This window comes from Lagopus muta, chromosome 3 (genome assembly GCF_023343835.1).
Source record: "Lagopus muta isolate bLagMut1 chromosome 3, bLagMut1 primary, whole genome shotgun sequence".
Classification (NCBI taxonomy): Eukaryota; Metazoa; Chordata; class Aves; order Galliformes; family Phasianidae; genus Lagopus; species Lagopus muta.
This window is the reverse complement of record NC_064435.1, coordinates 51645305-51672067: the sequence shown is the minus strand read 5'-3', so window position 1 is coordinate 51672067 and position 26763 is coordinate 51645305. Positions and strand designations below refer to the sequence as shown.

General features: G+C 43.3%; 2 protein-coding genes across 5 annotated transcripts; both read left to right on the top strand.

The window, feature by feature from the left end:
• The first annotated feature begins 6 nt into the window (after positions 1-6).
• MPPE1 (metallophosphoesterase 1) lies at positions 7-26763 on the top strand. 4 transcript variants are annotated; one of them, XM_048939148.1, is made up of 10 exons: positions 8-115; positions 18272-18654; positions 19267-19375; positions 19703-19806; positions 21064-21144; positions 22642-22750; positions 23583-23654; positions 23763-23885; positions 24764-24904; positions 26289-26763. In XM_048939148.1, the coding sequence occupies exons 2-10, from the start codon at positions 18380-18382 to the stop codon at positions 26469-26471; spliced, it is 1197 nt and encodes a 398-aa protein (XP_048795105.1). In that variant the 5' UTR covers positions 8-115; positions 18272-18379; the 3' UTR covers positions 26472-26763. The 4 variants fall into 4 exon arrangements, with proteins under 4 accessions (XP_048795109.1, XP_048795105.1, XP_048795106.1 ...); XM_048939149.1 differs by lacking the exon at positions 8-115 and adding an exon at positions 14696-16380; XM_048939150.1 differs by lacking the exon at positions 8-115 and adding an exon at positions 16417-16888.
• Positions 127-14512, top strand: LOC125690616 (uncharacterized). The gene is made up of 8 exons (XM_048939158.1): positions 127-2967; positions 3725-4086; positions 4180-6834; positions 7108-7247; positions 7850-7930; positions 10310-10400; positions 11322-11508; positions 12296-14512. The coding sequence occupies exons 3-8, from the start codon at positions 6802-6804 to the stop codon at positions 12466-12468; spliced, it is 705 nt and encodes a 234-aa protein (XP_048795115.1). The 5' UTR covers positions 127-2967; positions 3725-4086; positions 4180-6801; the 3' UTR covers positions 12469-14512.

The window sequence follows — 26763 nt, the reverse complement described above, 5'->3', positions numbered from 1 at the left end:
CTGCCGCTGTCACTCGGAGCCCCGGCGCCGCCCCGCGGGGAGGACTGGGCGGAGGGACGGAGGCCGCCGCGCTCGATGGGAAGGGCGGGCCGCGGCGGCAGGGCGCTAATTTTAGGTGAGCCCCGGGGGTGGAGAGGGGCCGGGGGTGGCGCGGAGAGGAGCGGCGAGAAGGGCGAAAGGCTTTGGGGAAGCCGCTGGCCCGACCCGACCTGACATGGCCGCCGCGGGGCTGGCAGTGCTCGGCGTGGGCTGCTGTGCTGTGTGGAAAGCGCCTAGCGGGCTGCAGGCGGCTCCTCGGCAACAGGCAAATGGGAGGGTGTGCGTTTGCTGCACGGCGTTGTGCTGCTCTGGGCGGCACTCTGGCCCACCTGTATGGGTTGGCTGTTGTGTGGGAGTGTGTAAGCCTTAGCGAGGAGCTACATCTGAACGTGCTGAGGGATGGGCTGACGCCAATGGTATGGCCTGCAACAAGGCCGAGTGCCAGGCCTGCCCTTTGGTCACAGCAACTCTGCGTATCACTACAGGACTGGGGATGGAATGCTGCACAGAGGAAATGGATCTGGGGGTGATAGTTGACAGCCAGCTGAACACAAGCAGTGTGCCAGGTGGCCAAGAAGGCCAATGGCATCCTGGCTTGTATCAGAAATAGTGCAGCCAGCAGGAGCAGGGAAGTGATTATACCTCTGTACTGAGCAGTGAGCTTCTTGAGTGCTGTGCTCTGTTTTGGATCCCTTGCTACAAGAAAGACAATGAGACCCTGGAGCATGCCCAGAGAAGGGCAATGAAGCTGTGAGGGGTCTGGAGCGCAAGTCTTATGAGGAGGGGCTGAAGGAGCTGGGATTGTTCAGTCTGGAGAAAAGGAAGCTCAGGGGAGACCTTATTGTCCTCTAAAACAACCTGAAAAGAGGCTGTAGTGAGGTGGGTTTCAGCCTCTTCTCCCGGGCTAGCAAGAGAGCAAGAGGTTATGGAAGGCCTCAGGTTGTGCCAGGGAGGTTCAGGGTGCATATTAGGAAAAAATTTCTACTCTTTATAAGAGTGGTGTGGCACTGAAATGGGCTGCCCAAGGAGATGTTGGAGTCACTGTCCCTGAAGGTGTTCAAGAAACGTGGATGTGGCATGGTTAGTGGGCATGGTAGTGGTAGGCTGACAGTTGAACTACATGATCTTAGAGGTATTTTCCAACCTTAACAATTCAATGATTTTATGAGTATATGATAAAACTTGCAGAGACAGGGTAGGTCCTGGAAAATGGGGGGCTGGCTGCAGAGTTGCATGTGTTAAAAAAGAAGGCTCACAATGGGGCCATGTGTGATGGTGTTGTCTGTCATGCTTAGGCTATGTGTGAGAGAAATGGCATGAAATGGCACCAGGAAGAACAAGGAGACAATGCAACAGGTTTTTAACATCAGGGTTTTTTTTGTTAGCATTTGAGAGTAAGTGTGGTAACAAATACATTGCTGTCTGGTTTTGCAGTTAGCTGTGTTGTACATCAGTTTGGATTCCTCAAGGGTAAGGAGAATGAAGAACTTCCTGCAGGAAGCGTAGGCCAGCGTACAGTGTGTGTCAGCCAGAGGAGTTGGGGGCCAGTACAGGCAGCTGAGCAATTCTAAATCTTCCTTATAGAGAAAGATGACCTGTGATGGATGTGTACCTAATGCAGTAGGGTGACCTGTCCTAAGTTACTTATTGTGATGCACATTTAGTGTGGAATTGAACAAAAGAGACCTGGGGATGGAGCAGAAAAGGAACTGTCGCCTTTAACTTTTTGAAACAGGCATTAAATACATTGAGTGTATGAAATTTGTTTTTGTCATTCAGCAGCTGCTCTGTGATTGAAGGTGTCATTTTCAGTGACCTTTTGGAATCTATATTAGTCTGGCTAAAATAAAAATGCTTTAGTGGTACCTGTATTTGCATTAAGAGAAGTACGTAACAACAAAACTTATTATCCCTGATATGATATTGACAATTTTGTAAGGACCAGGCAAAATTTAATTGGCATGGCTTGAGGTAATGTCAGGACCTTGCTGGGAGAGCTGTCCTGGGGCAGTAAGTGAACATACCAGTGAGGTGTCATAACACCAGCCTGAACTTTAGTAGCTTCTCCTCATGTCTCAGAGCTGCTACATTCGGAGGCTTGCTGTGGTTAGGCTCATGTCTGAAACATCTCTGGAGCTTGCATTTTACAAACAGTGCAGTGTGATAGTACAGTAGGTGGGAAGCAGAAAAAAACCTCACTGGAGGTGATGGTAGGAAATCCCTGGTGCAGTGAAATGCTGTTGAAACAATGGGAAGGTGCTCCCCCCAGTATTTTGCAAGCTGGAGTGTCCTCTCTTAAGTGAGATTTGAGTGGTGTTTGGAAAATGAGTGACTCCGTCTAGCTCAGTAGGATTTCCACAACTTCCTTTCCCACTAGTGGAAGGATATTAGTAAAAGAATCACAGAAGGCTGAGTTCTGAAGGCTGAAATAACAACTGAACGAACCCTCAGAATTTGCAAATTCATCTCAATAGTGGTGAAACATTGGAAAACAGAAATGAAGAGCCAAGAAGAGTACTTAGGAAATCATTGACTGGAGCTAGTATTTTAAGACCTTTCAAAATACATTGCAAAACACTACAGTTGCCTATAAGCTCTATAAAGAAGGCTCCTATTCACTGATGGCTGTTTTATTACTTCTGTTCTGAAGTTTTTTCAGGCTTCCCTTAGCCCAGGCCTGCAAGCAGTAGGAGCTTGCTGCTGTGAGCTGCCAGTTGCTCTCACACAACCGCGTGGTTTGGGGCACGCTGCAGTTGTTCTCTGCCTGCTGGCTCAGGCTCTGGGCTCACCTTTCATGGCTGCCAAGGTCTTTCATAACCTCTGATCTTTCATAACCCTTAGTGCTAGCCAGTTCCTCGCACACGCGTTTTGTAATCTACACACATGCCATGCTTTTCATCCCATTGACTTGCAGTAGACTCATCCCAGGTAAACTTGAAATACCGGTGTTTCTTGGGTCTGAGTTCTTCTGAGCCTGACCTCGGTCTTTCGCAGTTCAGGCTTCCTTTCCTGAGACCAAGAGTGTTCAGAGGAGGGGAAAATGCATTGCAAAACAGAGCATGGAGTGCATGCAGTCTTTGATTTCCTTTTCTCACAAGCTGTGAAGCCCTTGTGAGTTAAGTGTTAGCTAGCTGGAGGTGATGTCCTCCTTCATTTCCTTTTCTAAACTGTTGCGCAGCATTTCTCTGCTGTCTGTGCCTCCCAGATCCTGTTTGCAGCCAGCTCTGTCTGCAGTACTGAAAGTAGGGTCATTGAGAAGGGAAGCTGCTGCGACAGAAATTGGTTTACTTACTCCTCAACCATTCTCTTCTTTGACAGTAATTGCATGCTGCACTGATGCAATACAATTTGTTGTAGTTTTTAAAGAGAATGAGTGACCTCTTGCAGCTGGCCATCCAGCACCATGGAGGCTGCAGATGTCTTCAGATACTTCGCAGGTTTGATGGATGATCTCTTAATAGGAAATTAAATGAGAGAGCAAGTGACTAACAGCTTTAATAAAAACGGAGAGGGGGTGAGGAAGTAATCTGTTGGAATTATTAGCCTGATGGTGTGAGAGAGCATTTCCTTGGCATGACAGCCAGTGGCTTGCTGCACTTCAGCATGATTCCATACAGGTGGTCTTTTTACACAGCGTAAGATTATATTGGATTAGTCACATAAAATTGATGTTTACTGTTTCTAGCTCCTTTCTGTGGAACTTTTCCCAGTACTCCACCAAGAATGAAGTTTGAGGCTGACAGTCCTCTGTAAGAGGTAACCCTGATGGCAAACTTTTTATTGTTCAGAGTACTGCAGTGTGGCTGTAGTTTTAGTTTGTCATGTTGCTGAGTAGATTTTATGGCTGGTGAAGAGGATGCTTGGTCCAACTTTTTTTTTTTATTTTTTTTATTTTTTTTGGTGTTCAAGAAGAGAAGGTACATTGTAAAAAGACTTTCTTGCTGGATTCCCATGAAGAATCACACTTGTGCTTGTTCTGCTCCATCAGAAACAAAAAGAAGTTTCCAACAATGGCAGTATTTCACAGAATGCTCATTAGTGACTCCGGTCTGTGCTGCTCTCAGTGGTGTGTTAATTGTTGCCTGTGTTTCCTTTCTGTTGCTCAGTCATACCCTGACCGCATTTCTCCTCTGTGTCTAGGAGGCCCTGAGGTCGCTACTCACAGAGTGCCCTCCACATTCTCCTTCCTGCCACAAACTATCAAGAAGTTAGTCTCAAGCAGAATTTGACCTTCAGATCTGTTCTGGGAGTTTGATAATGTGAAACTTAAGATTTTTGGCTTCAAAATCTGACAGATTATAGCAAAATGGTGTCCTTCAGTGTTCTCTAGAATTTTCAAACTGGCTCCAATTCAAATCAAATCCAATCAAGTCCTTGTGTTTGATATACAGAAAATAGTATGATTTGACTTTGGATCTGAATTCTAAACTTTATAGTTTATAACTCTCTTCCACAGTTATGCTAGGGCTCAGCATAGCCAGGTTGCTTCCTGTTTAAAGGAAGGATCCTGAATGCAAACTGGATTTCTGCTTTCAGATCGAAGCTCAAACTGAAACTCCCCTGTGTTGGCCGTTTGGTTCAAGATTGTTCCAGGATTTTTCAGCAGGCATTTGTCCGTGAGATTGACAGGGCTGGTTGTGCCAAAGAATGTAATGTGTAGAAAGAATGTGTGAATGTTTCAGTCTCCCACACGGAAAGGGACTCAGGAGCCATCTTTGTTACAGCTGGTAGATGAAAGAGGGATTCATTTGAGGCAGATGAAATTTTTATGTGCTTTCACAAAGGCATCTAGATTTTCACAGGAGAGTTTAATTCCTGGAAAATCTCCTGAGGATAGTAGGTCTTGCTGAGAGTCAGTATGACATATGCTGCCCTCTAATCTGTCTGGAAAAAAAAGCTGTGCCTGGAGTTATTATGGGGTTGCATCAAGTAATCTTGCGCTCAGAGATTTTCTGACAAATTCAATCAATGATTTTGGTGCACATGTAGCTGAAAAAAGTGCTATGGGTCACATTCCTGCTGCTTGGCAATAAGTAGCAGGCTCAACACCAGTGGAATCAATGACATTTTCATTTGTGTGTGCCAGCATGAAATGTGTCTCTGCATACAAAGCTGTTAGAAACAAAAATGCAAGAAAAAAAAAAAATATGTGTTCAACAAACTGCTTGAATAGTTACATAGGGAAATGCTCCTGCAGTGACAAGTAAGTGTTTTTAATGGCACTTTATATTGTTGCTGACACAGACAAGTTTGTTAAAAATCATGTTGTTAATCTCTCTGGAAAATGAATGTGTTTCTTAATTAAGCACAGAAAATATATTTCTTGTTTGTATATCCATGCATGCTTACATATTTTGATTTTTTTGATGCTCCAATACCTGATGTCTTGTGCTACACAGCTTTGGGTTATGTTAGTAAATTTATTGAACATCCTTAATTTGGAAGCATGGATGCTTATTCTGAAGTGGAGCCACCCAAGATCAAGTACCACTTTTGAAAATGATTGTCATGTGCACGATAAAACCTTCAAATGGCTTTTCCAAGAGTTTGAAAATACAAGTATTTTTTTCTTGTTGTTTGGTTCAATGTTACTATTGTAACATTATGTGTTATTGTAACTGTTACTATTTCATCTGAATATATCACTGTTATCTTTCCGACTTGTGATCTATTATACACTTTCTCTTTTTGCCAGCAGCTATTGTAGCCACTTACTTTATAGTTTACATAGTACTAAATCTCAGTGCTGATTAGAGTATTGGTTTTGTTGCTGTGCGCCTTTGGGACAAGATGATTTGCCAAGGGCCTGAAGAATTAGTGGAGTCGTTCAGCTGCTCCTGGAGTTGTGGAACCTGTGAAGAAATCCTCACAGACTGGCCTGGCAGCTGAGAATGAGCACACCATTCCATCCCATGCATTCTGGGGATTGCTCCCTGCCTTGTAGCTTGTGTGTGGATCTCACGTGCCATGGCTTTTACTTTGTGTCTGAACCCAAGGCTAAGTGTGAGGAGTTGGCCAAGCCAGGGATGGGCTGATCCAGGGCAGTGGAGGGGATGGGAGCTGCTGAATGCCTCTCTACAAAGAGGAGCTCAGTGGAAAAGGAACTGGGGGTCCTGGTGGGCAGCAGGTTGGCCATGAGCCAGCAGTGTGCCCTTGTGGTCAAGGCCATGGGGATCCTGGGGTGCATTAAGAGGAGCCTGGCCAGCAGGTTGAGGGAAGCGATCCTCCTCTGTTCTGGCCTGGTGAGGACACATCTGGAGCCCTGTGTCCAATTCTGGGCTCCCTGGTTGAAAAAGGACAGGGATCTCCTGGAAGGAGTCCAGTGGGTGGTGACAAAGATGGTGGAGGCCTGGAGCATCTCCCGTAGGAGGACCCACTTAGGGACCTGGGGTGCTCAGCCTGGAGAAGAGAAGGCTGAGGAGGAATCTCATCACTGTTAAAATATCTAGAGTATGGGAATTAAGTCAATGAGAGTGGACTCTTCGATGACTAGCAGCAACTGCAACACAGGAGGTTCCCAGGGAAGAACTTTGCAGTGAGGGTGACAGAGCGCTGAGAACAGGCTGCCCAGAAAGGCTGTGGAGTCTCCTTCTCCGGAGACATCTCAAACCTAGCTGGGCTCATTCCTGTGCGCCCCCTGCAGGGAGCTGCTTCGGCAAGGGCGGGCTTCCTCGGCGGCGGGGCGGGAGCCGTCGCGCCTGCGCCTCGCGTGTGTAGGGCGGGGGCGGCCGGCAGCGGGCTGGGCTCAGCCCCGGGGCCACCATGGCGCTGCCCTCCGTGCACCGCTGCTTGCAAGTGAGTCGGGCCCGGGCTCTTCGCTTCGAGGCCTTGCGCTGACCGAGCGTGAGGTGATAGCGTCGGTTGGACTCCATAGCCTGTGCGCCTGGCCGCCGCTGTTGCGTTCGGGCGGTGGGTGAGGTGATTGGCGTGGCTGTGCCCGCGAGGGGTTCACGATGGACGCGGCAAAACCTGCAGGAGGGAATTATAGCCTGAAACGTCATCCTGTCCGTTAATACGTTATCTGAAAGTGTAGCGCCGTCCCTCCTTTTTGGTTCTTTCGCCTTTCAGCTCGGTGCCGAAAATGAGCAATTACTCAGGAAGATGAAAAAGCTACAAAGAAAGAATAAGGAGCTGGAAGAGGACTTGGCTCAGATTCAGGGAGAAGGGCGGCAGCGGCAGTTAGCACGTGGTCATGTCACCAGCAGGGAGTAAGAATTCATTGTCAAACTGATCTCCCTTTTTCCTCTCTCTCTCTGTGTGTGTGTGTGTGTGTCTGAAGGAGCGTAGCATTTCAGGACTTGTCCATCGTTAGCCCCCAGGCACACCGAGTCTTATCTATCCTTCCTTTGGTGGGGATGGGAGGATGCTGGGGGCAGATAAAGAATACCTGGGGTGATTTGGATGAAGTTGTCACTGTTATACCAAAGTAAACACTTCTGATATCACTGGGTAACAGCCCCGTGCCAGCTGTGCCAAACCATAAGAGCTCAAGAGGGTTTTGCCTCCAGACAGAGGTGAGAGACTTCAGTTGCATCATTTAAAAAATGCACAAGCGATTGCTCACCACCTCCTTGAGGACCCGAGAAACTGTAGTTGTAATGCTTCAAGAAGCGTCCTGCCAGCATTTACTTTAGCGTTTTTGCACAATTTTCAAGTTCAAGTTTGGTGTTTTCGTGATCTTGCCTGAAAACTTTCATTGTAAAATCAAACTGAAAAGGAGTTTAAACTTCTATTTTTCTGTTGTTTTGTATGAGCCAATTAAAATTGTAAAATCTAACATTATTAAGCTGTTGTGTTTCTTTTGGTGAAGCGTTCAGATTCAAACAGACACACACGTATGGCGTAAGGGTGGATACAGCAAGAATCTTAATCTAGAGGGTGAAAGTGCCAGGTGAGTTCTTGGAAACTGATTCTTCAGCAAATTAAACATATGCTTCTCTCTACAGTAGAATGTATTCTGCGTGGTTGAGTCAAATGTTTCCATGACAAATCTTTCATTGAGAAAAATCAAATTAAAACACTCAGTCATGCATATGTGCATGTTTTATTTATACACACGTACACTGCACAAGTGACTTCTTTAGATTTTTAATAACCTACAATTATACAATTTCCTTTTTTAAGAGGAAATTGTAAATGGCTCATTTTTTATGTATATAAAACGTATAGACTAATAGTTTTTTCAGTATGAGTCACATGATGAGTGGTTCTATATTCCAATCTTAATTGACTTGAGAAGTGAGCCGCTATTAACTGGAGTTTGCCAGTTAATGTTAAAAATGAATTTTTGTAACTGCTTTTTTTTTTTTTTTTTTTTTTTTTTTTTTTTATGCAAAAGGTAGGATTGCGTTATAAGAAAATGCATAGTGAAAAATTTCAGCAATTAGGCATTGTTATATAAAATGTTGGTCAAGCCCTATCTAACCTGGTTTTGAAGTAGGCTGCTCCATTCTTTCAAAAGCTTTTGTCCATTTACAGGAATAGATTCTGGTCTGTGCATCTTATGTAGATAGTAGCAGCTCCTGCTGCTGGGGATTCACACACACTGTTTCTAGTGTTTAGGTGGCCTGTATTTTTATTTTTTTTTTAATTGTCTTTAATATAATTACCTTAGAGCATACCAGACTCTTGTCAACTATGTAGGGTGGCTGGGTGTCTAGCTCTGGGCTTGGACTGTGTGATTTTGGTTGAAGATACTTGAATTATTCTTAGAGACAAATGCTGGCCATGTATTGTGTTAGGTTGTGCATCTGCAACTAACTTCACTTGTATCATCAGTTTGTTTGTTATTTACAGAGCTTTACTGTGCTAGTATCACTCATCCTGTTAGTGGTGCTGTCATAACATAGTATGAATGTCAGCTCTTATCCTAATTCTTAATAAAATAGGGAAAAATATCTGTTGATATTCATCAGTTGTTTCATGAATCTGGTATTTGTACACTGAATGCTATGGAATACCATGGGAAATTAGTGCAGCAGATCTTGATGCAAGGCAATATCAAAGAGAAATGTAATGTTAACTGTTCAAGTCTGTTAATTTAACATGGATTTTAGATAGGTTTTTGCTCACTTGCACTCATTGTGCCATAGATTTCACTCAGTCATACTTACAAGCAGTGAGGTGTGTTTAAGTGGTGTGGCCAGGATTGCTTGGGAGCAACATGGAGAGGTGGGGATGCTGCATTTCGAGTTCTCATTGTGTCTCTTGGGTTCTTGATGGGTGTCAAGAGCCAAACTCCTTCATATCCTTTAGTAGTTGTCTCATTGTTATTCCTATTATGCTATTTTTGATTTAAGCCAACAGGTGGCTCAACACCACACAATTGTTCACTTGTTCCCTCTCTTTCCCAGTGGGACAGGGGAGAGAATCAGGGAGGAGAGAGGAAAAAAAAACCAAAACAAAAAAAACCAACCAAACAAAAAAACCCAGGACTTGTGAGTTGAGATAAAAACTATTTACTAAGATAGATAAGATAAAGGGAAATAGTTATGACTGTGTGTGTGTGTGTGTGTGTGTGTAAATGTATATAACAGTGTGTAAATGTATATAACAAGATGCACAAGCGATTGCTCACCACCTCCCTGACCAATGCTCAGCTAGCCCCCTGGCAGTGGAAGAGAGCCAAAAGAGCACCCAGCCACTTCATAACTCATTCCACTTCATGTCGTATGGCATGGAATATCCCTTTGGCCAGTTTAAGTCAGCTGTCCTAATTCTGTTCCTTCCCAGCTCCTTGGGCCCTTTGTTGCCAAAGGCCTCGGCTCTGTACAACACTAATTGGCAGCAACTGTAAACATCAGTGTGTTATCAGCATTTTTTTCTCCTAGAATTAAAACATAGCATCATACCAGGCATTCTGAAGAAAACAATTCCGTCCTGGGTGAAACTGAGACAGGGTAACAAATGACAGATGTGATATATTGCAAACTTGCTGCCGCCCTCCTGTTCTGGGTCTTTCCCTCAGCGGGTTGTTTGTACTGAGTGTGACCATCTGGGCTGGTGAGAAGCACTGAGTCCTTGGCCTGTGTGATAGTGGTTCTTTGCATTGATGCAGACAGTTCTTTTATCTCTCGCTTTGCAATTTCTGCAGTGCTTTCTGTGTTGCTGATCAAACTTCATTTGTAACAATCTTAATATTTCCATTACAAGTCTACAGTAAAACTACTACCCAAAGGATTCATTTGGGACATGTATGGTACCTTTATGATAAAGCTTGTTTTGTTGGCGTTCGTATTTTATTGCAATTTATACATTTCTTCTGTTTTAGACTACTACAGCTGTATAGTAATCTACAGAAATGTTACGTTAAGGAAATGAAAACAAACCAGGAACAAAGTGAAACAATTAGAAACCTCACTGTAAGTAGAACTTGTAGGAGATGGTATCAAATAGCCAAACATAAGCTCTTTGGTAGACTGAAAAATCATTCTTAGGTTTGCAGTGTGGGTTTTGCAAAGTTTTTGTTTTTGTACTCATTGTTTCTTCCGTTTCCCGTGCCATTGGGATAATGGGAAGTAGTCTGTGTTCAGTTTGGAGGTGAACCATGTCCCTGGTATGTCTGTAACTTGTTCTCCTCTTTTGTTGCTTGTTTCTTTTCTCATCTATCTGCCCCTCCTACCAACTGTGTATGCATTCTTCCCTCTTTCCTCTCTGCTGTGATATTTTTCTGTATGTGTTGTGAGCCGATTTATTTCAGGAGCCCAGCAGCAAGCTAACCAAAAAGAGCGAGTATTTTTCAGACAGCAAGAGCTTCTGGCTTGCTGTACATGAGAATAGCATTAACTGAAGCAAAGGTTTGGTTGTGTGGTCAGGAGTGGCCCAAGAAGCTGCTTCAAGTGGGTTTTGCCTCTTCAGCCATTTAGTAGCATTGTGGCTGGCCAGTATAATGAATTTTTACCTAGGAGTTTGTGAATGTGTGCTTCCTTTGCATTTTGAATGTTTGTTATGACTGGATTATGTCTGCCTTTTGTAAAAGCTGGGAACTGCTGCCATGAGTGTATTGTGGGGAAAGGTTTGGTATCTTTGTGCATCTTTGTGCATCTTTGTGCATGAACAGTTTCTCTTTGTTGGCTGTGTGCTCAGTTACATATCTCTTAAAAACGTTTCTGAGGTGTGCAGATCTTCAGTTGCTGCATTTCTCCTCTCCTTTCAGACACTTCTAGATGAACATACCTAGTGATTGAAGGCTCTAGGTTTGCGTTCGGGATACATTTCCATTCATACTCAGTTGAACTATGTTTCTGCTATGCATTTTAAAATAAATTTTGGTCTCTTGACAGATGAAAATTTGTGAGCTAGAGCACAGTCTTCAAGAGCAGAAGCAAAGGATTGAGCAATTAGAACGTAATAAGGTTTTGTGGAAAACTCACGCTGTTTCTGGGAAAAGAAGTCGAACCCTAGGGGGAGAAATAGCGTCTCACAGAGACACATCTAAAAAGGAGGAGTCGTGCTGCAGTCAATACATAGGTAATGGTGTAGTTCATTTCGATGATGCTTCTTTTACTATGATCACCAGAGGGGATGAGTTTAGTTTCTGATCTGTAGGCACTCTCCAGTTATTTCTTACACTGCAGCATCTGAAATGCTGCCATTTGAGTATTGTATCTGTCAATCCAATTCTGCACTATAATCATGGGCATGAATGTGTGGTGCATTCAGTAGTATTCATTATTTATTCCATTCCAAACTTCATTTGTACAAAACTTAGTAGCTACATCCTTTGGCTTTTATGCAGCAATTCACAAGAGAAACTGTTTTTAGCCATAACACATGCAATAAATCCATTCAGTGTTGGTTTGTGCACGTCTTCCTCATGAATCTAAAGCTATGAGGTACAATTCCGTTCCTCTTCAAAGCATTATTAAAAAAAAAAAAAAAGTTGAAGAGGTCATGTACGTATAATTTTTCAGGAAGTGATCAACAGCTGCTGATGTGACCCTTTCTGAAGTCAGAAAATGGTAATCAAGCTGTGATGCAGCTGTTTTGCAACCTCTTTTGAAAAGAAAAATCCCCACGTTCTAGGAATCGGCTCAAAAATGCCCAATTTGCAGATTCTGATGCCTTTTCTAGCAGCTGGGGGTGAACTGGGCTAATTCTTAAGAATAAGTCACTGTAAGAAAAAGATAACTTGGAAAAGCTGAAGCATAATTTTCTAATACCAAAAATGCAGGCAGCTCTTTAGCTGCGGTCTGGTTCATGTGAGGGGGAGGCTGACTGTGATGGCTGAAGTCTGTATTTTGTTATTTGAATATAGAGCTGTTGCTAAAGGAAATTAAAAAGCTGAAGAAAGAAAATGAAAAGTTGTCTGAGGAAAGGAGAGCACTAAGGAAGGAATTAGCTGGATTAGACAAGGTAATTTCTTATAGGACCTGTTCTTACAAGAGCAGGTTATTTTTGAAAAATAAACTTTTCTATCTTGGCTTTTAGCAAGCAAAATACATTAAAAAAACCAGTGTATGCCATTCTGAAAAAGAAATGAATGACTCCTTGAAATACTCATATCCTGCAATACTGCTTGGCTGACCAAGAAGAATAATTATGATTTTTTTTTCTTTTTACTTTAAAACTGTGAATTTTCTTGTAGATGCTTTTTTTTAATGGCTCAACAGTTTAATTTCCTCCAAGTGTGATTCTTTGTCTTCTGTTGTTACAAGGTAAAAATTACAAGTGCTGGTAACTGAAACTGTGTCTGTGGCGGAACTGTGACCTTTGGAGGGCCATGAAGGGTTTGTGGCAGGTTGTCTCTGCAGTTATCAAAGGAGGAAGAGTGAAAGGTTGATAATTCTTGGATTGATACGGGAAGGTGGAGAGACCCTACTTAGCTGTAGAGGATTCAGTTTAATATTACTGGTCTAAGATTTTATTTTCAGCGTAAGACATGCTTTAATTGTTCTAAAAACAAATAATATTTGTTCACTTTCCTTACAGAGGTAGCGGTAAAACCTGGTGCTAATTCATTAGATGTGAAATGAGTAGAGCATTGAGCCTGGATAAGTTCTAGATTCCCCTTGCTTGGAAGTCAGGGACAGCTCATAACTGAAAGTTTGATCTTTCAGAAGAAGAAAATACTGCTCTGAACTTATGGACCCATTTTTTTTGGCAGTTTTAAGTCACTGTGCTTACTTAGGATGTATGTAGCTATTCCTTTTTTTTTTAAAAAAAAAAAAAAAAAAAAAAGTCAAGAAGCAGAAGAGGATGTCAAATGTAAGTAGATAACAGTGTTAGTTTGGTAGGTAGGACTTTACAGGTTTGGTGAAATGAAGTTTTGATTGCTTATATTCTGTTTACAGTCCTTGGGTTTTCCAACACCTTTTGACTTTGCTTACAGAGCGTCTGAACTGCTCAATAGACCTGAGCTGTAGAAGTTGAACAAGAAATAGTTTCATCTTAGCTGTGAGCTATTAGTATTGTAATAGCTGAAGTTTATTTTTATGAAGCTGAACTGATCTAGTTAAGTACAGATGGAAGTACTTGTTAAGTTATGTACTGTAATAACAAAAGGACTGCTGTGAGGAAGTGAATCCTATGGGCTGCTGTTCACCAGGACTAGTTCTTATGGCTTGCTTACTGAGCTGTTTCTGTGTTTTTTGCAGCCTCACATACTGCTCTCCTTCATTCCCAGCTTTCTTGCAAATTGCTTTTGTCTGATCAAGCTGAATCTGTTGGATGATGTTATCCATTTAGTGATCTATCTTAGTGCATCATAGATCTGTCCACTCCTATTGCAGTCGTCAATAATAGATCTGAAACAGCCATTCATTAACATGATGTAGCTGTACTGAAGGTTCTAAACTGACCCTAGCAATTTATAACAAAGTTCACGGATCGAAGAAATGTATATCCTTCCATCTCTAAATGTTGCATCTGTTTTTCCACTTTAAACTCTTCGTTACTGCCTTGTTCAAATGCTAACATTAGTATTGATAGTTGGCTCTCCTTACATCTCTTCTTGCCTATTTTCCCCTTTTATAGTCTTACTCCTTTAGTTTCTTCCAAGTCAGTGGCATGCTTTCTACTGCTGGCTGACTGTTTCAGATCTCATGGAAACCTTTCTTTTTCACTCTTCTCTGTATTTTTATTTCAGATATCCTTTGAACTTAGATTGTTTCCATGTTCTGTTCCTGTGTTGCTGTATTTTTGCACGGGAGAGTCTGTGACAGTGACATTATTTCCTTGTCAATTTTGGATTGCCATTTCCTATCTTTCTGACAAGCCAACTTTTTTTTTCTTCCTTCTATTTGTGTCTCTTGTATCTTTCCCATTATCAGTCTCTGTTTCAGGCTCTGAAGTAACTTAAATTGTGCTTGCATTCCCTCTCAGGGCAAAGCTTTTAAACTATTACACATGACTATAGTGGATGTGTGCTGTGTTTGCAGAACTTGGCCCTATCCTAATTAAAACAGAAAGTGTCTGAACGTGGGAACAAGAGAAACCCTGACCAGCTGTTATGGAGAATATCTTCAAAGAAACTGAGGTGATTATTTTTGGGTTTTTCTAGGAGTTTTTCCAAGAGATAGAAGATCTAAAGCGTGCCGTGCAGGAATCTGTGAAACTGAATAATCAGTATGAGAAGTGCTTGAAACAAATAAGTGTAATCTTTGGACTTCCTTTTACAGCACATTTGTAACTGCTGATAATCCAATGGCAAGTAGGTTTTCTACTTTTTTTTTAATACTACAAATTTGAAATGTAGTGCCACATTCTGATACTGTTAGGAAATCAGTAATATCAGCTCCGTGTAGGAAGCTGTTCTGAAGTGTTTTTGTATTTTATGCATTTGATTTTGTACGTCTGGTTTTTAAATAAACTGTGGTCTGCATAACTTCAGCCGAGTTCTCAGAGCTCTCTTTCACACTCATAAAATGCACCAATTGCAGCCGTGGTTGTGGGTGTTTGTGGGAAAATCAAATCTTTGTGTTTCAGTTTGAAGAATTTCCCAATATGGCATTTCCTGTAAATAAAACATACATATAAAAAAAAAAACCAAACAACAACAAAAGACCTTGTATGTATATAAAAACCATGTAAAGACTGGCATTCTACTGATTGACTCTATATGTGTATTTACATTTCTGGGCAGCCTGGTCTAGTGGTTGGCGACCCTGCCCACAGCAGGAGGGTTGAAACCTGCTTTGCAGGAGGTAAGCAACCTGCTTTGGCAGGGGGGTTGGTCTCGATGATCTCTAGAGGTCCCTTCCAACCCCTACAATTCTGTGATTCTGTGAAACTAGGTGATCTTTGAGGTCCTTTTCAGCCCAGGCCATTCTATGATTGTATATATTTAACTCATCAGAAGCTCTTATTTGATTGAAGAGTGAGTATTATTACTACTATAATAATGAAGCAATGATAGGGATTGAGTGCTGAGAGTCAGAGCACACAAGGTAGAAGTGTTGCGTTGCTTTGGAGAGAGAGGCTGAGAAAAACTTGGAATGCAAAGAGAGAACTCAGTTGTGCATTTCAAGAGGGAAAACTTGGACGTTGGAACCTGAACTTGTTTGCAACTGTTACGCTTTGAAGCACATATAGACCTTGAGTTGTATTCTCTGAAGGTTGAATGCTTTAACTTTGTGACATGCAATAGAAAAAGTGAGTGAAAATTGGAGTTTATCGTGAGGATAGAAATACTATGCTTATTTATACCCTCATGCAGCTTCTTCAGTGTAATAACAACACAGAGACTATCACACTGTGATAGTTTGATGGTGTAAATTAATAATTTGGCTTAAAAGAACATGAGGTATTTAGGGTTACGTGCTCACTAAGTTAGAGACAGGATAAAGCTCTGAGTTCCTTGCTTCCTGGTCTGTCTGCGCAGCATTGTATCTTGCTTCATCCTTACCTCACTTGTAAATAAAAGCTGGATAACCAGCTGAAAAATCTTGATCTCACCTTCGTGACGACCTCAGGAAACTTTAAAAATCATTCTTGCATTGGCCACTGCCATGTATTTCCATCTATTTAGAGAAGCAAAAGTGAGAAATCGCTCAGTCTCTTCTGCTGGCATAGCTCTGTGAGCCCTGGTGACAGCGTGTGTTTTGGTCCAACCTAAACGACCGGCCTTGTGAGCAGGAGGAGCAGCAGCGCTGCACAGCACCGTGTTGCACCACAGCTCCATCTTGCAGTGCATCTGTGGTCCCACAGCGCTATTTTTGGCCCTTCTGTCACGTGTGACAGAGAGAACAGCTTTCTTCCGTGTGGCCTCTGCTTGTCGGTGCCCGTATGTGAGGCTGGGACAACTGGTGCACGCGCTGCCATTTGGTGTGCAGAGATGCGTGGCTGTGAGCACACGGCGCAGGCGGGATGTGAGCAGCTGTCGGCTTGCAGGCTGCAGGGGAGGTAGGAGTGCGACACGGGCAATGCAGATGGGTGTTCTGTTGCAGGAGCTGTTTTTCAGCTGGTTCTGTCTCACATATTTTGGTTTCTCTTCTGATCTTTCACTGGAACTGTAGGATGCAGATGGGAGACCTTTGGGCATCTTCCCCACCCGGTAAACGGCTCCCAGAACGCTAACAGCCAGCAGCAGGAAGGCAGGAGAGTGAGTGTGCACACACTGGGAACTGGTGTGTGGGCAGCTTCTGAAGAGCTTGGATGTGTGAAAAATGGCATAACAAAAATCTACTAGAGAACACGTTGGTATTGGTAGCGAAGTGACAGGTTATATTAGTGCTAAGCTTTGTGTGGGCTGTGGATAAGGAGAGTCATGTGATTTTTCATTTTTATCTTATTTTTGACATGCCTAATGCAAGTGTATAAGCTTGCTAGCATTTTCTGTTCAATTCGGTACTGTTTTTCTTGGGAGTGGAGACTGTTTAGGACTACTACAGACTACTTTCCAAGTTACAGGGTAGGTACAGTTTGTGCAGGGTGAGTTTACCTACTTTTGTGCTTGTTGCTGTGTATGTTGGATGGACATTTTTGCTGTAACCCTGCCTTGCTGTGAGATGCACAAACAAGATCTCACTGATTTTTGCATTGCTAGTTGAAATGCAGATGAGATTTGTATTAAGTTAACCAGCCTTTATTTGTGGCTCCTCTGTTTTGTGGAACTGAGATGTCTGGCCAGTAGCTTTGTCACATAGAACTAAGTTTAGATAGAACTGGATTATATACTGTTATAAATCAGCCATGCTAATGTTAGATAATGTATGCTGGAAGTGTTACATGATGGAGAATAATGGTTCTTTGTCTTGAACAAGTACTGTGTAGTGTTTATTTGCAAGCTTATATTTAAAAATGTGTCTGTTATCAGATGGAGGTTTTGGTTGTGGGGGAAAAAAAAGATTGTCTGTTTTTGATTTCATAGAATCATGGAATTGGAAGGGTTGGAAGGGACCTTTAGGATCACCTAGTTCCAACCCCCTGCTGTAGGCAGGGACACCTCCCATGTACCGGGTTGCTCAAAGTCCCATCCATCTTACCACTAGGGTGCAATTTTGCTGTTGTAATAAGTGGAATAGGGGAATACGACAAGACTTTCTGTGGGTTTCTGTACAACTTTGTTGTTGAGGGTGTGAGTAGCACCTTGATAGCTACCTGGAGTCCCTGCTACTCTGTTGGTTGTTGGCTTTTACAAAGTGGTCTGTCTGATGCAGACTGAAGACCTGGGAAGTTGTGTTGGGCCCTGGCTGATTGCCCTTGGTAGGGCTGCTCTCGCTGCCCTCTCTCTTGCGATGCTCTTTTCTGGTACATATTGACACATGAGAGATTTCTGTAGTCTTGAGAAGTAGAACTATGAAAGTGTGTGTGTTTCCTCCTTAAGCCAGAAGCACTGAGTTTCTCTTAAATGCCTGTAAGCAAGTGAAATGATCCTTGAGTCCTGCTACAGTTGTGGATTATGGGAGTGAAGGTGGTCATTTGGATGAGCCCTCAAAAGGTGTAAAATAAAATTATAGTTTTAAAGGGAATAAATTCCTTGTTTGAGTTACAAGCTATCCAGGGTGGAAAAAGTTAGGAAACACAATGTGTTCACTAACTTAGGCTCATTTTCCCACATTTCACTTGTTTGGGGATAGTAAATTGTTTTTGTCCATGTGTATGTGTTGGCTGATGGTTGGACTTGATGAATTTTGCTGGTGTTTTCTATCCTAAACAATTGTATGATTGTGTGTATGTATATTTATACTTACTATCCCAAGGATTTCACACAAATGAGAAATGAGCCCTGTTGGCCTTCCACAGCACCTTTTCAGAGGGATTTTGGGTATTTTATTTTCTATTTTCTCCGCAGGGATTTTATGCTGATATGAAGCCTCTCGGCCCTCTGACCAAACCCTACTGTCCTCACCTCAGAGAGTAGAACTTAGCCACTGGGAAAGACTCCTGTGCTGATACTGCAATGCCGAGTCCCAGCTTGACCAGTGTGAAGAGCTGTCCTTTGAAGAAGAGGATCTATTTCCTGCTGAAACTCGTGTGCTTTGTCAGCTCTGTGCTGGTATTTTGTGAATTTTTCATTTATTACGTGGTAATTTTTCAATGTCGATGGCCGGATGTGAAAGGTGGGGCTCACACAGCTAATGAAGAGACCTCAACTTCAGTCCTGAAGGCCATGTTTTTAGCTGATACTCACCTGCTTGGTGAAATCAAAGGACATTGGCTGGATAAACTACGAAGGTAGTAATTTAAATTTTGGCTTGATCTCTATCCTGTCTTTAGTTTTTAATGGTAATTAATGGAGCCTCATAACTTTGATGCTTCAACATTTAATCCATTTAACTGCAGAGAAAAGGAAGCTGAGAGATATTTATAGTAGAAGAATGGGTGGCAAAATCATATCTAAAATCAAAGGTAACCCAATCATGACTACTGCATAAAGCTGTATTTTTGTTGTTGTTTTGGTTAAAAAAAAATGCTGAAAAAGTACTGATTCTATCATGATATGAACCTTATAAACTTTTGCTGAAGAAATAATAGTGTAGTAAAATTAATTCATTAATTTGCTATTCTAATAAATAGTTGTTTAATGGAATTGCAGTAGCAATAAACCAAGTTGACATTCCTTTTTGCATGATTTCATTCTGATCTTATTGCCGTGGAATTACCCACACCAGGTAGGAGGTACCTACAGCACTGAAACTCGATTTCTGAGTATTTAAATGCAATTTCTTGGCAACATTCTCAGCGTGGAAGAGCCATCTTCCCATTCCTGAAAGGCTATGTTCATGTATCTGCAGTGGGGGATGTAGAAGTTATGCACTAATGACCAGGTGCATGTTTTCCCTCTAGGGAATGGCAAATGGAGAGATCTTTCCAAACTGCTTTGTGGTTACTGCAGCCAGATATTGTTTTTATTCTGGGAGATGTCTTTGATGAAGGAAAATGGGACTCACCTCAGGTATGACATGAACAGCTCTCTTGTTTCAAAAAATGAGGATTTCTTGAAGGAAATGGATGGCAGAAGAAAACAGACTAGGTATGCAAGGCTTTGTTTTATGTTACTACAGTTTTCCTACTCGTAGAAGTTTGTAGTGTTTTAGATACGAATTGATGTGTTGTGATTCTCCTTCATTTTTAGTAATGTCTTGGCACTTTCCACCTGATAAAGAACATAGGAAACGTGAGCATTTTACTGAGTGCATGCTTCTGTATTATACACTTTGTAGTTCCTCCTATCCCTCCCATGTTGTGGAACAGCATTAATTTCTTCGTTTTTTTTCTGCAGGCATGGGCAGATGATGTCAGGAGATTTCAGAAAATGTTTAAGTATCCAGTTAGTACTGAGCTGGTGGTTATTGTTGGGAATCACGACATCGGGTTTCATTATGAGTAAGTCCTTTTGGTGCAAGAGATACACCAGTGCCAAGAATGAAATGTCAGCGTGCATGCAGTAACTGGTTTTGTGTCTGGATGACTTCCTGTGTTCATGCAAAATACTTTTGATCAAATGAGATGGCATTGTAAGTTAGAGCAAGATCTTAACAAGTACCTCCATCACACAGTGTACCATAAGAATTCGTTTTAGTACAGGTTTCATAGAATCAGAGCAGTTGGAAGGGATCTCTGGATATCATCCAGCCCAACCCCCCGCTAATGCAAGGTCCCTGCAGCAGGGCACATAGGAAGGTGTCTAAAAGGGTTTTGAGTAATGGTGATTCCATGACCTCTCTGAGCAGCTGTTCCAGCACTCCGTCACCCTCACAGTAAATAAGTAATTAAGTAAATAAGCTTAGATGGAAGATTTTTGCATTCAGTTTTGTGCCTGTTGTTCTGTCCCTGGGCACCACTGAAATGAGCCTGGCCCCATCCACTTGTCTCCTGCCCTATGGATGTTTGTAAGCGTTGATAAGATCCCCTCTCAGTCTTCAGTTTTCCAGGCTGAACAGCCCTGGGTCTGTTTTCTCATAGGGGAGATACTGCAGGTTCCCAGCCATCTTTGTAGCCCTCTGCTGGACTCTGTCTAGAAGTTGTGTCTTTCTTGAACTGGGGAGCCCAGACCTGGACACAGGTCTCCAGATGTGGCTTCGCTGGGGCAGAGCAGAGGGGCTTCATCAGCTCCCTTGACCTGCTGGCCACACTCTTTAATATGCCCTGGGATCCCGTTGGCCTCCTTGGCCACAAGGACACACTGCTGGCCCATGGCCAACCTGCTGGCCACCAGGACCCCCAGCTCCTTTCAGGCTACTTTTGTGCTTCTTAGAGCGTATGCGACGTTGTTCAGGGCTCACTTTTCTGTGTTGGCAGAGAAGTCTTGAAGTTTCTTTTCCTTGTGTTGGGCTTCACGGTCTGCAAAGTGCTCAGCCTAAGCATATTCCCTTTCCCATCTTCTTTTGCCCTGCGCTCCCCTGGGACGTCTGTGACTGGGACAGAACACAGTGCTGTCAGTGTCCGGGTGTCCCTGTGCTTGCTGGATGAATACGTGCTCTAAGTAACGCAGCAGCAAGCTGTGGGAATGGCTTAAAAAATTGCAAAGCAGCTCTGTCAGATTATTTAAGCATTGATTATATTATTATTTATTATTATAAACCATTATTTATCTACAATGCCAGTCTCTTACCTCAGTTGTATTTTTATTCTGTGTTGCAGAACAACCACTTACAAGGTACATCGATTTGAAAAAGTTTTCAACTTTACTTCAGGAAAGCTAATAACTCGAAAAGGAACAAAGTGAGTGTGTGTGTATATATATATATGTACATATATAAATGTTCTGCCCAGCTGTTAGTGGAATAAGAGAACGAGAACTGGAATTGAATTGCTAGGTAGGGGAATGCTTTGCTTAAATCTGATTATTGTTACTTTTACTTCATACCTAGCTTGCGTTATGTTTGGGGTGACGCACATACTTAGATCTGGAGGGAAGCTTTTGCTCTAAGCTTGGTCAATTTTCTTTCAAGTGGAAAAGTACTGAGGAGTTGGAATGACATTCTTAGGTTTGTATTTGTACTTCCTCGCAGCTGTTAATGACCCATGGCTGTAAACAGAGCAGAATAGGAGTTGGGAAAGAAACAACCAACTCCCGTGCTTGCAAGCTGAAAGTTTCATTAATTTTAATAACTTCTTTGGTCCTTGTCTGAGGAATTTGGGAACACAGCAAGTGTTTGGCCACAGGTTCCCCACACGGTGGGGTCATGCAGACTCTGTTTAGGCTGAGGCCCTGAGCACGGAGCTTGGTGCCAGAGCTGTTATTGGGTGTGTGCTCTTCGGTTGCTGTTATGTACCATGCAAGAGTCTGGTGAGACAGAGCAGTAGTGGGAGTGTGACAAAGCATTTCTCTTTAAACCTAAAGTGCTACAGGAAGGGAAGAGCCACTGCTGTTTTTTATTTGGCAGCATGTTAGGAGGTTATCATCACTTATGGGAGTATAAGATCCAGAAAGAAGGAGGTTGCCCTGCTTAATTAATTAAGCAGATGTTTAGAATATACCAAACAGGTCTAGCAGTGGTCTTTTTTGTCCCCAGGAAGATCTATGAGCTTCATGAATGCTCAGTATAATGCTGTTTGTTATATAGATGTAGGGTCCTACAGATACGTACTCCAAATCAGTTCAGGAACGTCTCTACATCTCCTTTCATATAACAGCACAGCAGGATTCCGGCTTTCAGTGGCAGACAGGCTGTATGTCTGCTCTCCTACTAACCGAGTGCTGCATTCTGCGAGGCTGCGTGGTACAAACCTGTGTGCTGGAGGCAGGCAGCCAGATGCAGTGCTGTGAGGCTTTTCAGTCATTCTGAAGGAATGGAACATCAAAAACATGTTTCTGTTGCCTGAAATGAGTGCAGAGAGAGAAGCAAAGTTCTCCTTTCTCTCAAAACTCAGTTTGGTTGACTTGTAACATTTCACTCAAATACTGCTTCGGTATCTATTACAGTAATTAAGATGGAGTAAACATAGAATACAGCAGCCAGTATATGATGCAACCTAATTAACAACTGATTAGGAAGCAGCCTACAAGACAGGCCAGTAGCTACAGGATGGATACTTGAAAAGGATTTGCAACGTGTGACATCAGAAGCTGCAATGTTCTGCAGTTTTGCTCAGCTGTGTCCCATTTTGGAACCCTTGCATTTGATCAAATAAGGCTTATTCTCATGTGCATGAGCAGCAAACACCTTCCTGTCCTTACCACCACTCCCTCTCAGCCCACGGCGTGGTGTTTTCCAGCTTTGTCCTCGTGAACAGCGTGGCCATGGAGGGCGATGGCTGCACCCTGTGCCGCACTGCAGAGGCGAAGCTGGTGGCGCTTTCTCACAGACTGAACTGCTCCCAGCAGGTAAGATCTGCTGAAGACATGGTGATAGCCAGCAACCTGCCTGCTGCGCTGGAAACGTCGATGCTGTAGCAGCAGTAAAGGTGTAGTGAAGGCTGTTGTCTGAAATAAACCTACTCCCATTCCTGCTGTAACGTGTTAGCAGAGCTCTCCTCATTTATCATCTTAGCCTGTTAATGGTGCTCACTTCCTCGTTATTGCTGTCAGCTAACAGAAACTGCTTTCTTCTGATCAAATAAGCCATGCATTTTGATTTTTGTTCACTGTTCTGCTCTGTATATCCTATTGTACTTTTCTGATTCTGCTCTGATCCTGCCTGGTTAGTCTGGTAATGTTTCAGTGGTATTATTTCATCAAATCCAGTTGCTTGCTTCATCCCTTTTCACCCTCTCATAGGAGACAATGCCAGGTGGGCGGCATCATATGCTGCATTGATAGTCTGAAACCATCTCCCAGTGGAAAAACTGCCTAACCCTAAATGCTGCATCTCAGGCTGCCTTCGATCTCTTGTGCCCTCCTTGTCAGTGGGAGCCTGTGGTTGCTTTCCACAGGAAAGCATTTGAATATCTTGAATATCTTCAGGAAGAGTGTAGCTCAATTCACACCATGTTGTGAACGGGAAAGCAGAGCTTTCCCTGTATACCTGCAGCAGTCTCCTAGAAGTTGGTGCAGTATTAAAACACCGTACTCTGAGCAGGTACTGCTTTTCTCAAGGAAGGAAACAAAACAACTGAAAAATCCAATACCTCAACCTGTAGCTGTTGTGTAAATCCCTTCCCCACCCCTTTGGTACACAGAGGTGAGGACAGTATGTATGGATTGATTTTATTCATAGGAACTGAACCATCCCGAGAAGAGGTGCAGTGATGCAGAAAAGCCTCCAGCTTCACAACCAATCCTTCTGCAGGTGAACTGGGGATGGGTGAGGCAGCGTGTCAGTGTGCTTCGGGTATTTATGACCTTTCTAGAAAGGCTGTGTCATTGACAACTCGTCCTTGCTTTGCATTTCACCCAGCATTACCCTCTCTATCGGAAAAGTGATGCAGAATGCAGTGGAGAAGATGCTGCCTCTCCGGAGGAGAAGACCATCCCATTTAAAGAGAAGTACGATGTGCTGTCTCAGGAAGCATCACAAAAGGTTTTCTCTATCGGCAGCTTGAGTATCGGTGGGTGGGTGGGTGGGTTGGAGAGTGGCCTGGGTCCCTGGCAACCTACTGGCTTGGGCATTCTGGAAAGGGCAAACGTTTGCTGAAATGAACTGCTCTTTGTGGCTCCTGCTTACTGTGGCCTCTGAGAGGCTGCTGAGCAGAGCTGTGGATCATCTCTTGAGGGTCAGCGTGATCTGGGCCTCGATTCTGCATGTGGTAAGTGCAGGTGCTCTTAAGCATGCTGTGCCACTGTTATCCTAGGGTACCATTCTGTAGTTTATATAATATGGCTATTAATGGCAAACCTAGCAGAAAGCCCCTGTTTGACAGTACTGCTTCAGCTGCAGGAGTAACTGCAAGAACATGTAAACTTGCTGTATGCCCCAAAGCTGTGTTGGTGTTTATCTCCTGCTGCATAAACATCTTCACTCAAGATGGGCAGTACAGGGTTCTCCCATGGATGAGAACACCCAGTCGTTTTGTTAAAATGGTATTTCTATCTGCAATGCTGGGAGCATGCTGTTAGCTTCGTTTTTCTGATCTGTGTGGATACAAAAAGCAGTATTTGGGTCTTCTCTGGAGATATTCAAGACCTGCAAGGATGCTTTCCTGCGCAGCCTACTGTAGGGAACCTGCTTTAGCAGGGGCTTGGACTCCATAAAAAGGGGCTGTTCCAACCCCTGTGATTCTATGACTATGATATCGCACTGCCAACATAAACCTAATGGAAAACAGAAGTTGATCCAAAACACTCCTTCAGATTGTCAGAATTCCCACATTTTCATTCTGTCAGAAGAAGAGACGGGCCGTGCGTGCGGTTCCCTTTTAGTTACGGCTCACTGCTGTGCTTTTCCATTGCGCACTGCAGCTGCTGTGGTGGTTCCATCCCCGCCTGATTCTCAGCGGGCACACGCACAGCGCCTGCCAAGTGCTGCACGCGGGGGGGATCCCGGAGATCAGCGTCCCATCGTTCAGTTGGAGGAATAGAAACAACCCTAGTTTCATCATGGTAAGGTTTTAATTATTATCTTTTTTTTATTTTTGTCAGAGAACTCTCATAAATAAATCAACATGGCAGTCAGCTATATTTTAAAACTGATTCTACCTGTAAAAACAAAAAATAAAAAAAATTGCCTACCCACCCGACCCACTCTGTACACTGCGTCCACTTTATAAAGCACATCTGTGGGAGCCACGTTCTCTGTGGTACAAAGCAATGCTGTTAAAGACCTAATCATTATCTGGGTACAAGCATCTGACATTTGCTTATGAAGAGGGCGCGTTGTAAACTGTTGACTTGTAAAAAAGAATCAGTATTGTGCACCAAACAGTAGAAAGGCTCACGTTACTCAGCTGATTTACCCACTCTAAACAAAGACCATTGCCACCCTGAACTTTCACGTGGTGGTGGTGGCCTTCAGCCTCAGGCACGGATCACTTCACACAGGGAAAGCGTTGCCTGCGTGCCCGTGGGCCGCCTCTTCCATCCAGTCCGCATTCATGCAGTGTTGGTTCTGCTTGCGCAGGCAGTTCCAGTGCTCAGTATATCATCAGAGGTAAATCAACACATTCCCCAGGAGAGAAAGAAAACAGAACTCTGAGAAATGTGGAGTAAGCACCAAAACCTGCACTCTGTTTATGGAGTATTCTGTGACTAAGGGGGCAAATCTTTAAGGTATTTTTCACTGATGAGTTTAGGCTCCTTAATACACAGATAACCCCAACCTTGCAATTCATTTTATTGTTAATCTTTCTTGTTGAAAATTAGTTGTGTTTATTCCGTATTCCTGAGAGCAGCTGCCTTCAAACTGTGTATGCTCTCTGTACATGCCAGACAAAACAAGAGGTTGGCCAGTTCAAGCAGCATCCTCCTTGCTATGGTTTTAGCTCAGCCTCAGGCTGCTGTAAACTTGAGTTAGATTTCAAGCCAAAACCCAACAAAGTTCTCAGTTGTTTAAGTTGTGTAGGCAATTTGGATTAGCCAACGTGTGTTTTGCAGTGTGTAGCGGGTAGAAGGAGGGCCTGGGGTGAGGAAGGGGCACATTCACAAAGTCTAACTCGAGCCCAGGAAGGCTGCCTCCAGGTTGCTTCCCTGCAGCTGGAGTTTGGCTTCTGAAGGCTGAGCTGAGGAGGAGCCCAGCTCCCTGGTTTCTCTAGCTGAGAAGCAGGCAGCTGGGTGCCTGGGCTGAAGATGGCTGCTGGCTGCTCCAGTTAGCGCCCAGCACTGCCACTACAGACTCTTCAGCCCCCTGGAGAAGGCACTGGTACTGGGAGCTGGCCCTAACCCTCTGCACCCAACACAGAACTTGGGAGCTGCAGGTCTGCCCGCTCTGGTGCAACTCCTGCTGTGGGACCCACTGTAAGAGCGCAGTGACACTGTCTTTCTTTTCCAGGGCAGCATAACACCAACTGACTTCTCCCTCCACAAATGCTTCCTTCCACGTGAGAGCAGAGTCTTCGCTATATACTGGGCAGCAGGAGCCCTGCTCGTCGTCCTGGTGCTAGCTCATTTTCAGCTTCTCACTCCACCATTTTATTTTGCTCAGCGTTTAATCAGTAAGCATAAAGCAGCATGAAGAGCCAGACATCTGCATTCAGTCACTGAAATACCAAAGCTGAGAACAGTCAAACATCAGACTATATTCATGCCAGCAAATGACCTAAATTTGATTGCTAGTCTGAAGGCAGGTTGCATTTACACATACCATAGAAGTCCTATACAGCTGATATGACTACTACAGGATAAATAAGTAACTGAAATGAACGTTCCATGCTGTACAAAAATACTGTATTCTACAATCAAATGAGTCCTTTTCCTGCTATAATTTTTGTATCAAATATGTATATTAAAAGTGTAACTGTACATTA

Coding starts and splice junctions, on each gene's coding strand:
- MPPE1 (XM_048939148.1), top strand. CDS start 18,380: ATGCCGAGTCCCAGCTTGACCAGTGTGAAGAGCTGTCCTTTGAAGAAG. Junction 18,655..19,266: donor TGGCTGGATAAACTACGAAG/GTAGTAATTTAA, acceptor TTTTCCCTCTAG/GGAATGGCAAATGGAGAGAT. Junction 23,886..24,763: donor CTCAGGAAGCATCACAAAAG/GTTTTCTCTATC, acceptor TGCGCACTGCAG/CTGCTGTGGTGGTTCCATCC.
- LOC125690616 (XM_048939158.1), top strand. CDS start 6,802: ATGGCGCTGCCCTCCGTGCACCGCTGCTTGCAA. Junction 7,931..10,309: donor CTAGAGGGTGAAAGTGCCAG/GTGAGTTCTTGG, acceptor CTTCTGTTTTAG/ACTACTACAGCTGTATAGTA. Junction 11,509..12,295: donor GTGCTGCAGTCAATACATAG/GTAATGGTGTAG, acceptor ATTTGAATATAG/AGCTGTTGCTAAAGGAAATT.